This window comes from Vulpes lagopus, chromosome 14 (assembly GCF_018345385.1).
Source record: "Vulpes lagopus strain Blue_001 chromosome 14, ASM1834538v1, whole genome shotgun sequence".
NCBI classification, from domain to species: Eukaryota; Metazoa; Chordata; class Mammalia; order Carnivora; family Canidae; genus Vulpes; species Vulpes lagopus.
Genome location: NC_054837.1, coordinates 10,840,423 through 10,854,985, shown reverse-complemented (window position 1 = coordinate 10,854,985; position 14,563 = coordinate 10,840,423). Strand labels below are relative to the sequence as shown.

The 14,563-nt window shown below is 39.7% G+C and overlaps 1 protein-coding gene across 8 annotated transcripts in view; it reads left to right on the top strand.

Annotated features, from left to right (window-relative positions):
* Window positions 1–14,563, top strand: part of SPECC1L (sperm antigen with calponin homology and coiled-coil domains 1 like) — a 128,927-nt gene that overhangs the window by 68,888 nt on the left and 45,476 nt on the right. For all 8 annotated transcript variants that reach the window (XM_041728793.1, XM_041728792.1, XM_041728787.1 and 5 more), the window contains 3 exons: window positions 1,590–1,753; window positions 5,947–6,038; window positions 11,144–11,234. In XM_041728793.1, coding sequence (XP_041584727.1) covers window positions 1,590–1,753; window positions 5,947–6,038; window positions 11,144–11,234 — 347 coding nt within the window. The remainder of the gene's footprint in view (window positions 1–1,589; window positions 1,754–5,946; window positions 6,039–11,143; window positions 11,235–14,563) is intronic.

The following is a 14,563-nucleotide window of genomic DNA, read 5'->3' as shown; positions in this document are numbered from 1 at the left end:
CCACATTGCAACTAACTTTTAAGTAATTACCACTTACTACATTTTGGTATAGTATCAAGGAAAATGGCCTCGGTTGTCTAAAAAGCCACAATTAGTTAAGATCATTAAAACAGTCTTTTCTTTTTCAACTGCTGTGTATCTGTTAGCCTTGTTCTTTTTTTTTTTTAACCTCAGAATAGATTGAATATAGAAGAAATGAGAATCTAACACTATTCTGTTAAGCCAGACATTAAAGAGATATGCAAAAGTGTAAAAACGCTGCTGTTCTTCTACTACTACTTCCTCTTCTTCCTTTTTTTTTTTGGTTTGGGAAAATAATTATTTTTCATAAAAATATTTTGTACTGATAAGTCCTGGGTTTATTTTTGTTTTTAGATGAATTAAGTATTTTAAATATGTCTTAGTTTAAATTTCCATTATGATAAATGTCAGTAGACATAGGCTACATAAAGAAAAGCTTTTTGGGATCTTGAGTAATTTTTAAGAGTGGAAAGGCTGGGAGGTGGCTTAGTTGATTAAGTAGCTGCTTTTGGCTCAGGTCATACTCCTGGGGTCCTAGGATCAAGCCCCTGGTCGGTCTCCCTGCTCAGCGGGCAGTTCACTTATCCCTCTCCCTCTGCCCCTGTTCATGCTCTGTCTCTTGGTCACTCTTTTTCAAATAAATAAAATCTTTAAAAAAAAAAAAAAAAAAGAGTGGAAAAGGGCTCCAAGGCCAAAAAGGTCTGATAATCACTGTTAAAGAGTCTTTGTTAAAACTTCTAAGCATGAGACCTTATGGTAGATCTGGAGGAAAAAAAAAAAAAAAAACTGTCAGAAGAGTCAAATAGCTACCAAATAGCTACCATCTTCCCAAGGACTGGCTTAATTTTGTCCCCCTATAAACTTACTTGATGGTTATATGACATGTACAAACTCTGCAACTGAAATCTCGTTCCAGATAAAAACTGATGTGTTAGTCAGCTCAGTGAATTAGAGTTGGCCAGAAATAAAATGTAATTGATTTTTTTAGATGACTCATGATCCATCACACTGAGCATCTTGGAGACTCATGTTACTAATACGGGCCCAGATTTTTTTTTTTTCCTTTGTAGAAATTCTATTTGGAGACTACAGCAGGGTTTTTTTTTTTAAAGAATATGAGCTTTGATTTCATTTCTTTTGTATTTCCATATCTGTGCATGGCATATTAGATAGGGCCAGTATAAATAATCCATATACTGGTGAATTTCCAGACTCCTTAGAGCAGGACAGAACCTCAAGATCCACAGTTCTGTCAGGATCTTTTTGGCTAGTCCACTTTCCATTTTACTGCTAATTGATTACCGATGTCCTCACCTTATACTTACTCAGATGAAAATGGATTCTGATGGTTACTTTTAAGCCTATTTAGTACAACCTGATATAAAAATTTTAATATCATTTCCTGGAACTTATGAAACAAATGAGAATATTAGACTAGGTAATTTACTCAGCTTCTACTGATATTGTCTTTTTTAAAAGTGATACTTTTTAATGCTTTTCAGTAGGGAGGTGAAAATGTGTATTTGCTAGTATATGTGTAAAATGCCTGATTTCACTATTGTTTTCAGGCAAGAGGAGGAGCGGGGCCGGGTATACAACTACATGAATGCTGTTGAAAGAGATTTGGCAGCCTTAAGGCAAGGGATGGGACTGAGTAGAAGGTCCTCAACTTCCTCTGAGCCAACCCCTACGGTGAAAACCCTCATCAAGTCATTTGACAGTGCATCACAAGGTAATTTCTTATATCTTATGCTAAAGGCAGGCAGTTGTCATTCACTTACCATCTGTTCTCTCATCTGGTTTGGTATTCTTTACCATCTTACTCTCTGAGCCTTATCAAATTTCATGTAGCCTTAATGACTTAGTCTTACTATCAGGTGAATTTTAGGAGACTTGGGATCTATTCAGCTTCATAGGATCTTGCTCTCAGACTTGGTGCCTTGCCTCTCACAGAAATGTCTTCATGTAGTTCTGGGGCTTTGAGTGTCTTCTAAAAGAAATGCCTGAAAACTCCAAATGTATGAATTCAGTCCTTTCCCTCCCCTGAACTCCTGTAGGTGTATAAATCCAATTGACACTCAGGTATCTCCCAGATGTCTTATGTCCAAAACTGCACTCCTATCCCTGAGCTTCAGGCTTCCCCTGTGTTCCTGCCCAGTTACTTAAATCAGAGATTTAAGGAATCTTCCGTCTCCCTTAAATCCTTCTTCTTTTCTCACCTCCACATCTAATCCATTAACAGGTCATGTGGATCTAGCCTCCAGCATGCACATCTTTGCTCTGTCTGCTTCTATCTCTAGCACACAATCAACTGCTAGTACAAGCCACCATCAGCTTCTAATTTCAGTGACCTCCTAATTAGTCTCTCCATTTCATTTCATGACAGAAAGATCTTTTGCTTAAACTCCTTTAATTGCTTTATTATAGTTACAATGAAATTCAGATCCCCAGATGCCTGCATAATCTGACCCTGCCTTCCTTTTACCGCAGTTGAGCCACTCTTCCGCTGCCCTTCTTCTACTCCCACCACACTAGACTTTAGGTCCCAAAACAGACCAGGGCTCATATCGCACAGGCTTCATATCTTCTCTACCTGGAAGCTCACTCTTCCCACCTTCAAGTGACTGGCTCCTTTTTATCTCTTCAACCCCCTCAGCTTTGGGAAAGGGAAAGGGTTGTCGTTTTTTTTTGTTGTTTTTGTTTGTTTGTTTTTTTATAAATTTATTCTTTATTGGTGTTCAGTTTGCCAACATATAGAATAACACCCAGTGCTCATCCCATCAAGTGCTCCCCTCAGTGCCTGTTACCCAGTCACCCCCACCCCCCACCCACATCCCCTTCCACCACCCCTAGTTCGTTTCCCAGAGTTAGGAGTCTCTCATGTTCTGTCAGGGATGTCGTTTTTTAAAAAAAACTAAATGGAGGCATCCATCTGGCTCAGTTGGTAGAGCACATGACTCTCAATCCTGAGGTTGTGAGTGAGCTCCACGTTAGATGTAGAGAATACTTAAAAAAATAAAATCTTGGGTTACCTGGGTGGCTCAGTCGGTTAAACATTTGACTCTTGTTTTTGGCTCAGGTCATGATCTTATGGGTCATGGGATTGAGCCCTGCATCGGGCTCTGCACTCAGCGGGAGATTGCTTTCTTTCTCTTTCAGATAAATATCTTTTTTCTTTATTTTTTTTTTTATTTTTTAAATTTATTTATTTATTCATGAGAGACAGAGAGAGAGAGAGGCAGAGACACAGGCAGAGGGAGAAGCAGGCTCCATTCAGGGAGCGGGATGTGGGACTCGATCCCCGGTCTCCAGGATCACACCCTGGGCCGAAGGTGGCGCTAAACCACTGAGCCACCCGGCCTGCACTCTTTTTTTTTTTTTTTTTTTTTTTAATAAATCTTTGTAAAAAATCTTTTAAAAGTGGAGGGGCACGTGGGTGAGGTAGTTAATTAAGTATCCGACTCTTGGTTTTCGCTCAGGTCATGATCTCAGGATCATGAGATTAAGCCTCGGGTTGGACTCCACACTCAGTGCAGAATTAGCTTAACTGTCTCTCTCAAATCAATAAATCCTTAAAAAAAAATTTTTTTTTCAGAAAAATAACTGAATGTAATGTGTCCTAAAAGTTATTCTTTTAAAAATTCTTTAAAGTTCATGACAGGCTTTATTCTAATTCACTTAAATAATAGTAGAGTTTCTATAATCTGTATTCTGAGACTACACACAAATTAGTTTTCTTTGGCTTAAAATCAGATCAAAAGTCACATACTTACACTATTGATACAGATATTTTGGAAGACAGTAACTTCCAATTTAAAATGCCATATTCATAGATCCTGAAGTTCTTATACATCATACAGGCACAAGTTTATAAAGATATATAGATATACATATAGATACAGATATACACAGAAAGTTTTCAGTATAGGATTGTTTGAAAACCTAGATGTTGCTCAAGTGCCCATTAAAAACATTAATAAGTCAGTTATGACCCATTAGTACAATAGAATACCGTGCATTTTTTAATAAGGTTGAGGTAGATTTCGAAGTACTGATGTATAAAGTACTGCAGTCCTTTGTAATAAGTTGTAGACCAGTATTATATAGTGTGATCTCATTTTGTTTTTTAAGTACATAGATTTTTGCATTAAAAGTACAAGAAAGATGATGCACTTGGAACTATTGTTAATGGCTACCTCTGGGTAATATGATGGGATAAAATGAAAGAAAGGCTCACAAAAATCTGTGCTTCTAAAATGAAATGATAATGGAGTGCTTTACTAAATTTAAAGTCATGTAGTTATTCAGAATATTAATGAAATGAGCTTTAATGCAAAAAGATAAATCTACTCTATTCTGATCTTTTTTAAAAAACAGTATTTTACAAGATATATCTAAATGACTCAGCAGTCCCACTGCTAAATTATATGCACAAAAGAAGTTAACAGAAGTCTTCAAATAGTTGTACGTGAGTGTTCATGATAGCATCATTCACAATAGCCAAAATGTGGAAACAGCCCAGATGTCCGTCAACCAGTGAATGGTTAAACAGAATATGGTATATCCATCTGATGGAATATTATTCAGACATAGGAAGGAATGAAAGAAGTACTGATGTATACTACCATGTGTAAGACATGCTAAGTAAAAGCAGCCAGACACAAAAGGCTGTGTGTTATAAGATCCCATTTATATGAAGTATGGAAAATAGGTAAGTCTATGCATAGAGACAGAAAGCAGTTTGGCTGTTGCCAGGGACTGAGGAAGAGATAAATGGAGAATGATTGCCTAACAGATACTGGAATATTTTGGAACTAGGTAGAAGTGATGATGGGTGTACAATATTGTGAATGTACTAGATGCCATTGAACTATGTACATTTTAAAATAATTTACTTTCTACTATGTGAGTTTTTTGGTTTTTTTTTTTTTAAGATTTTATCTTTTTGAGAGAAAACGCATAAAACACCACAAACAGTGGAGAGAAAGAAGCAGACTGCCCATTGAGCAGGGAGCCCAATGTGGTGCTCAATCCCAGGACCCTGGCTGGGATCATGACCTGAGCTGAAGGCAGACCCTTAACCGACTGAGCCACCTAGGCGCCCCTATTATGTGAATATTTTTTCAATAAAAGAATGCATCTAAAAATAGCAAATTAAATATAAGTACTTGGTTGCATAAAAAGGTCCACCATGATCTACTTCTTCATCTTTTCCCCACTGTGTGACATGCCTGATTTTGTCTTTGTGTCCCATTTTGATTTTAATTTAGCTTCAAACAAATAACCATTTTTTATGCACCCTCTACCAAAATCTGTGCCAAGCCCAAGTATCTGGAAGTAAATAAATTATGGATCTTACTTTTGCATAGTTTAAAGAGGGATACGGAGGAGCGAGCAAATAATTGTACATCTATGCATTAAATGCAAACCAGAAAGTACTTGCGAAGTAAAGTGATGAACCCCATAGGAAGAGATGAGAAAAGATGAATGGGAGCCCAGTGTTCCTTCATTTTTTGTTTGTTTTTATTTTCCAGTGTTCCTTCGTGGAATGCACACCGACCGTGGGCTAGGCTTCTCACCTGATGCGGTTACAGAAATACTCCTCTTGAGTTTTTTGAACTTATATTTCATTGGCTTGTGGAGCTCTTTAACTACCTAAATTAATGAAATGGCAAAAATGAAATGACTGGCATAATCAGGTTGGGAATCAACACAACTATTCTAAGGAACAGAGAGTCCACCTAGTGGCAGGAGAAGCATCACCTGCCAGGCACAGCTGTGAGTGTGCCATAGATGCTAGGCATCAGTCAGAACAGTTTCCAGGGGAGCCTGAGCATTGAATGGTCTGGGGGATCCTTTACGGGAGACCAGTTATGAAAGTTTCCACTCTACCATGATACATTCAATGTTTGTTTGTTTCTATAGTACCAAACCCTACTGCAGCCGCAATTCCTCGCACGCCTTTAAGTCCAAGTCCAATGAAAACCCCTCCAGCTGCAGCTGTCTCACCTATGCAGGTAAGTGTCTGTTACTGTAGAGGTTGTGGGGTCCTCAGCATCTGGAAGTCTGTCTTCCAAAAAGTCCTTTGCACTTACGTTAGGGGGGCACACCTTGTGAGGAATGTAGTTAGGGTTGTAAAATCATGTAAATATCCTTAATTGAAAGAAATTATGAAAATGTCCATTGTGTTATTAGTCTTTTGAAAGTCTCTAGTAATAATGATAGCTAACAAGTATCGAGCACTTGCTATGTGTTTTACACTCTTCCAAATGCTTTATGATGTGAATTTATTTAATCCTCACAACAGCTCTATTGGTATCAGGTACTATTCTTACCACTAGTTTTCACATGTGGCAACTGAGGCCGAGAAAGATTAAGCAACTTGCTGAGGGTCATATAATGAAGAAGTGGTAAAATGGGATTTGAACCTGGGCAGTGTGGCTTCAGGCACCATCAGAGTATGTAGTTGGCATGTGTCACCCTCCACTACCTAACATATCACTTCAAAGCTTAGTGGTTTAGAACAGAAATTTTCACATTTCTGTGTTGACTAGGCAGTTCTTTGCTGATTGTGTGGGCTCACTCTTGCAGCTGCACTTAGCCATAGGGTGGACTGGGGGCTGGGCTCAGCAGGGATGGCTGGGCCACTCTCTCCATGTGGTTCCTTCGTGGTGTGGTGTCTCAAGCTCCAACCACGTCATAACGCTAGTCCAGATTCAGAGTGGAAAGGTTCTGCAGAAGGTTCAATATGGGCCATTTTTTTAGCAGTCTAGCACAAGGGCATTGCTGGTCCATTTCAACAAATCTCTGAGGTCGCTCTTCTGGTCACTGTGGAAATGTAGACCAGAACAAGTCAGAAGGTATTGCTCTGTCGTGCTCATGAGGCCCTCTCACTGTGCCCTTGTTGGTCAGGTGCTTTTGGAAACAGTGGCTGTGGTAGAGTTTTTCCATGTAAGTGAGAGTAGCCAAAGAAAAAATGGCCTTAAACCTAGTACTCTTTGATACAGGGTAGTCTTGGCCACACCTCTTCCCTAAAACTAAAATAGGGTTTGGGGGCATTTTATTTTTGAGTGGAGATTTTTGTGCTTTGTTAACTAGTGGCCATGTATTTTACAAGTGAATCTGTTGGGGGGTTTTTGTGTTTTGTTTAACCTTTTTTTTTTTTTTTTTTTTTTTTTTTTTTTACTTTTTAACTTTTTCCTGTGTGCAGTTTAGGGTAAAAGTATAGTCCTTCTGCATTTGTAATTTACAAATTAATGGTTCTGCATTTGCATGTGTACAGAAGGTGTTTAATGCTCTTAATTTACAAGGAAGGCAAGGGAATTCCAATCCCACTATAGATTTAGTGCTTTTTATAGGCTCACTATTTTTTTTTTTTTATAGGCTCACTATTAATCAAACTTTTTCTGTAGACCCCAAGATGTAAAATATAAACTTCAAATAAGGTGAAATTTCCTTAAGTGGTATTTGTTGGTTAAGTTTAATATTGAAAGCATGACTTTGTCGTATAAGTACCGCGCGCTAACCGGTTGCGCCACTGGAGCGCCGAAAGCATGACTTTGTATATCTTTGTAAAGATAGTAGGTGAAAAATCTCATCTAACTTGAAAAAAGTTAACAATTATAAGTCACATTCAGTAGCTTTTTAGTACTTGGTTAGTTATTAGCACAATGCTTCTCAAACCTAATTGTGCATAAAAACCATGTGGGAGAGGTTTTAAACACATGGATTCCCAGGCTTCATCCTAGTGAACGAGAATCTCTAGGGAATAGGGCCTAAGATTGGGATTGTTAGTTTTTCAAAACTCCCTGAGTGGGAATTCTACTGCTGGCGGTGAGGGAGTGACAGGCTGGCTTACCCTGCCACCTCAGGCAGCTCAAAAGCTGGCCAAATTATAGGAAGCAATTATATTGAGACATGTACAACAGGCAGTAGGAGACAGTGGTTTTTGAGTAAAAGTTAAAAAATGGGGAAAGTCCTGCTGGGCCCTTGCTTTTCCTGTTGGGAGGTTCCACATAGTGGTACAGTCGGGGATGAAGCTAGATGGGGCCAGGAAGGGGGAACTAGATGGGTCTGAAGAGACACAGATCATTGTTCAGGAAGAATGAGAGTGCTAGAACCTTCAGGGCAGAGGACCTGGGAGGAGGGAACTACACACAGGAAGGGCCTCTGCAAAAGCATCCTGTGAGTCTTTGCTTGAATGCCAGTCTGCACGGGCACAGGGTGAACCCCCACTAGGCTAAGTCAAAACAGTTTCTCAGGAAAGAAGAGTTACCAGGGAGCTGTCAGGTAAACACTTCCTCCCATAGTTGGTACAGGGCAGGGAATCGTTTGAGTTCCTGCTGGTCACCATGGAGAAATCTTGGAATACTTGGAGTATTCCTTTGAGACCCCTTAGGGCCACACTATAAAGTAGAACTGCATTGCAGCTCACAGGTAAATAGATGCTAGACCTGCCCTAAAAGACCTTAAAAATTAACCTCCAAAGGGCCAAGGAGATCCATAAGTAACTGGGGTACTCAGCCTCTGAAATGCTTCTCAGTGACTTTCACTTCCTAGAAGTCACACTCTTATGGAATCCACTCCTCTTGAGTGTTGGCTGGACTTTGTGATTCACTTCTGATGAATAGAGTATGGAAAAAGGGGTGGAATGTCACCAGGTAGGGTTATAAAAAGATTAGCTTCTGTCTTGAGGATTCTTCTTGCTCTCTCTTAGATCTAGTCACTCCAGTGAATAATTGAAAATCGAAATAATTAGTATATTTAATAAAATGCTGTGCAATATCTGTATAATGGAAAGTATAAAATATTGCTGAGAGAAATTAAAGAAGTAATAAATGGAGAGATATATTCATGGACTGGAAGACTCAATATTATTATCTTACAGCTCTCCCTCACATTGATCTGTAGATTCAACACAATCCCAGTGACAGTCTTGCATGCTATTTTGTAGAAATTGATAATACAATTTTAAATTTGTGTAGAAATGCAAAGGATCGTGAATATCCGAAACATTGGGGGATACAAAAGGAAACAACTTTGGAGGATGTATACTACCTGATTTAGGCACTTAGAGTAATCAAGGCAGTAGGGTAATGACGAAGTTTATTTATTTATTTGTTTGTTTATATGAAATCTTCATTAAGCTGATAAGCTCCCCATCCCACAAATAGCCAGAGTACCAGCAGCTGCACTTACTGATGTAAGTTTCAATGTAGACATCATACCAGTGGATTATATAGAAAATCCAGAAAATAGGTAAATGGATTTTCAGTAGAGGTGCCAGGGTAATTCAATGGGAGAGAGGTTGCCTTTCCAACAAAGGATTCTGGAATAGCTAGAATCCATAGGGAAAAAAAAATAACGGTTGAGGTAACCACACTGTTATGTAATGGCATTTATAAAAATTAATTGTAGACCTACATGGGAAAGCTGAAATTACAGAACTTCTAGATGAAAACATTAGAGAAAATCATTCAAGAAGGCCAAGATTTCTATTTAGGACACAAAAAAAAGGAGCCATGAAAGACAATTAATAAATGGGCATCAAAATTTGAAACTTCTCTGAGAGACATTAAGAAAATGAAAGATAAGTTCTAGACTCAGAAGAATACAATCACAGTACACTTATCTGTCAAAACACTGTATTCCAAGAAGATGTCTTCATCTTCTTGATTGAAGACAAACCAATAAATAGTGAACAAAAAGATTTTTAGAGTTTTTCATTTTTTTTTAAGATTTTTTTTTTATCTGTTTGAGGGAAAATAAGAGAGCACAAGCAGGGGGAGGGGCAGAGAGAGAGAGAGAAGCAGGCTCCCCGATGAGAAGGGGGACCCCCTCATGATGTGGGATTCAATCCCAGGACCCTGGGATCATGACCCCAGCTGAAGGCAGACACTTAACTGACTGAGCCACCCCGGCACCCCTAAAAGTCCCTTCCTAGGAGAAGATGCACAAATGGCCAGTAAACACATGAAAAGATGCTCAACATCATTAGTTGCTGGGGAAGGAAAAATTAGATTCACAGTAAGATCCCACTATGTACCTTTTAGGATGGCTAAAATTAAAGGCAGTCTTTAAGTGTTGGTAAGGATATGAAGAGGCTGAACCTTGCACTTTTTTGCTGGGAATATGAAATGAGTAGTTCGAGGTTCACTAGATAAAAAAGGGCTAGGGAAAAGCTGGGAAAATAAGCGTGACAGAAAGGACAGTGATGGTAAACACCATGGTCTGTGTGGAAGTGAATAGTTTAGTGGTATTTGAGCATTACATAGAGGTGGCAGGAGAAGAAGCCAAGGAACTGAGAGATTTTAAGTATTTGTGGCAGATACTTGTGGCTGCATGCAGAGGATGCATGTATCCGACCGGAGATGAGGAAGCCAGTGGCAAAGCCATCGTAGTGGCACTGAATTAGATGATAGGTTGTACTGGGTCCCTTTTAGTAGGAACACTTCCGTATTTCACCAATTGGTGCATAATAGTTAAGAATTCTCTTTTTTTCAAATTATTTTCTTTTATATTCTTTTCTTTTTTCTTTCTCACAGACAGAGAGCACAAGCAGGCAGAGTGGCAGGCAGAGGGAGAGGGAGAAACAGGCTCCCCACTGTGCAGGGAGCCCAAGGCAGGGCTTGATCCCAGGACCCCTGAGATCATGATCCGAGCCAAAGGCAGATGCTCAACTGACTGAGCCACCCAGGTGTCCCAAGAATTCTCTTTAAACAAAATAATGAGATCACACTCAGAATACCAGTGGTTGCCAGGGGTCAGTGCTCTGGAATTGGGAAAGGGGGGGGAAGGTGTAATTATTAAAGGGCCATCCTTGTTCTGTGTCTTGACTGTATCAGTGTCAGTATCCTAGTTGTGATAGTGTGGTATAAACGTTACCGTTGGGGAGAACTGAGTAATGGGCACAGGGGGATATTTCTGTATGAATTTTTAAAATAGTATATTGATCACATTATATCCCTCTGTGTGTGTGTGTGTGTTTTAGTCTTACTATAATAGTATGGAAAGAATGATGCAGATTCATAACTAAATATTACTCTCTGCAACACTGACTTTATTTGTGGGTCCCAGCTCTAGATTTATCCTAACATTGACACTGTGTATCTTATGATTTCAGAGACATTCCATAAGTGGACCTATATCTACATCCAAACCTCTGACAGCGCTGTCAGATAAGAGACCAAACTATGGGGAGATCCCTGTTCAAGGTATACCTCATATGTCACCGTATTTCACTTCTGCTATTAATTTTTTGAATCTTCTGGCTTTTTTTACTAACTAAATTGTGATTTTCTTTGTTCTTGACATGACTTCAGCTGATCTGGTATACATCTTTATCAGAAGATTACTAATAATATGTCTTTTTTGCAGATAGGGAGTTAGTTATTGAATGCATCTTGGAAGACAGCTTTCTCATACTATTATGATAGGTAGTGGAGAGTGCACACCATTACTAGGCACTTTATTTTCATAGTTCTTCATGGGGTATGTACTGTTATCCACATCTTATAGATACTAAAAATGAGATTTTAGAAAGTTAAATAAAATAGTTAATGAACAGTAGACCCAGGCAGCCTGACTCCAAAGCCCATTCTTTTAACCTCTGTGCTCTGTATTATTGTCCATAAGAGGACACCGGAACTCTGAAACACGAAGTACAGATGAGGTCCATTCTTTTACGTACTTATAAAAGGGGCTTGGCCATTTTCACACAGCTTTTATGGTAGAGCCAGCCAGCACCAGAACCCATGTCTCCTCCCTTTCAAGGTCAGAGTTCCTTCTCTGACTCCATATTGCCTCTTCCTGCATGGTGCTGAAGTACACTAGAAAAATGGTTTGTGGCATTGGGGCATGGTGCTGTGAAGTGCACGCTTAATTTGGGGTAGGTGTGGACGTGGTTAACAGAAATGTATGCCCCTCAGGAGCCTGGGGCTCCTCTCAGTTGATGTAGACTGGTCACCTCCTTGTGTTGCTCTGTGCATTTTTTTGGTTATGGCAGTTAGCCTTGATGCGTGTGACTGCGAGGTTTTAGCGGGTATGGGGAAGAAATAAGCAGACTTATGAGAATTAGTCCCTTAAATAACCTAGAGGATGTTCTGTGGGCTCCAGGGAGCACCTGTGTAAGAGGTATTCAGTTTGGCAGTGGGACTGGCCCCTTACCTGCCATTCACAGGTATACCTCATACTCAGATGAGTGTACACATTGAGGGATAATGGTACACAAGACAGTGCTGCTGCTACCTTCCCTGCACAAGGTCTTGCCTTCTACCCCTACTTCTTGGTTCTAGAACATTCGTCATTCATGACTTGAGGTCTTTTCTCCCCTCAGAAGGTGCTCTTGTTAAAGGAAAAAATAGTGGAAGGTGTCAAGTCTCTCTTTAAATCTTGACTGCATTCCCTCTCTTGCTTCCCAGATGGATCCATTAAGGATTATGTAGGTTCACTAGATTGTGTCGGGTGTGTATATCACTGACCTCGTACGTCCTGTCCCTTGAGACTGTCTCCTTGCCTGTGAATTGGAAATAGTCACAAACTTCTTAAATCCCTCTCTTCCCAGGTCTTAAACCCTGCAGTCAGACTCTTACCCCCACCATTCCACCAGAGATGCTTCTGATGGAGGTTATCAGTGATGTTGTACACTAATCTAGCTCTCAGTCCTTGTCTGCTGTGAACTATAGGCAGCATGTGGCCCTGTTGAACACTCCCTCTTCTGGGATGTTTTCATCTCGATTGCCACAAAGCCACACTCTGTGTATTCTCCATCCCTCCCTGGCTGTTCCTCCATCTCCTGGGCTTGATCCCCATACCTGACCTGTAAATGGTGGTGTACCTCTGAGCTCAGTCCCAGGACCTCCCTTCTCTGTCTGCACTCACTCTGTTACTATATTCTTTCTCATGGCTTTAACTGTTATTGCCAAACTGATATCTCTAGCCTCTTTCTCTCCTGTAGACTCATATACACAGTGGCCTACTCGACAGCTCTATCTGGATGTCGAATTATCTCAGACTGAGTGTGTCCAGAAGATTTCTGCATTTTCTAAACTTGTCCTACCTGTAATTTGTCTTCTCCATCTCAGTTAATGGCAGTTTTATCTTCCAGAAACCTTGGAATCGTCCTAAACTCCCTTCTTTATCTTAGACCTTATACTGCAAATTTTTGGGGTTTTTTCCCCCCATGATCAAATTAATGTGTGTGTGTGTGTGTGTGTGTGTGTGTGTGTGTGTGTGTGTGTGTGACGTAACTGAGTCATTTCTTAAAATAGGGAATCCTGGGCTTCACCTCAGGTCTATTGCCAAAGACTCTAGGAAAGGGAGCTTAGAAACTTCATTTTCAGAAGCATCCCAAGTAATTCTTTAAAAAGGACAAATTGGGGAAACTGGGCAAAGATTACTATTTAATTTTTCCTATTACCTTGGTTTTGTGGGTATGGATTTGGAAGTGTGGAAGATCAGTGTGACAAGGTTTTTGACACAGTAAATGTTTTTTCTGGGGCTCTGCTGAATGAAACCTTTCCCTGGCTCCCCTTGTTTTCTTATCTGGTAATGTACCAAATGATAATGCTCTTGGGGGTGTGTTAATGCTGGTCTGCTTCTCTACTTCAGTCCATTATGCCTTCGTGGGTCTTCGCTGAAGCAGTGCAAATACAGGAGAGAGCAGGAAACACTTAAGTGAATTTTTGTCTGAGAATTTGTTGATAGTGTGATTTTTTTATTTTAAACAGTCATTAGAGAAAGAAACAACTTATGTAACTAAGAACAACCAAGTGATTCTTGGTTGGAAAAAACCACCATGGTTATCTAAACTGTGAAAAGAGAGTAGGATTTTCAGGCCTTCTTGAAAATGCTTCCTTGATTGTTTCTTTTACCATGGCGTTAATCGAGGAAGAGTCTATAATTTTTATTTTGAAAGTTACAGTGGCTTCATTACTGAAAATTTAAAAGGGGCTGCCTTTTGTTCTACACTTAAATGAGAGAATTTGGTGTTTTTTCCAGTTAAGTATATTATAATAGGCATAGGGGTTTTTTGTTCTATTTTAGCATCATGCTTTATATGTCAGTTACAGGAAAATATTTCAGAGCAGAGGAATCTTACTATAAATGAACTGATCAGATGCTCTTTTGTTGGTATTATTGGCTTAGGGTCATGATTGTGCCACCTCAGTGACGCTTTGTAGATAGGATATGAATTAGTTTTTGTGACCTAATAAACAGGAAAGGATAGATCTGCCTGCTAGCTACATGGATACAGGTGATTGAAAAAGTCTTTACTGATCCCTTGCACAGTGTGATCTTATAGGGTCCAGAGTAGAGTGTTAAGCAGAGACCTCAGCTGGATGTTGCAGATGGTTGGTGAGCCTGGGTTTTTGCCCTGTTTTAGGGTGACTTTGTCCTATTTGTGTTGTGGCTCAGACACTTGGTTATCTGAGAAAGTTGATTAATTCAAGTGTATTTATGTTTTGTAAAGAAATTCATACTCTTGGGGCACCTGGGTGGCTCAGATGGGTAAGCCTCTGCCTTCAGCTCAGGTCATGATCAT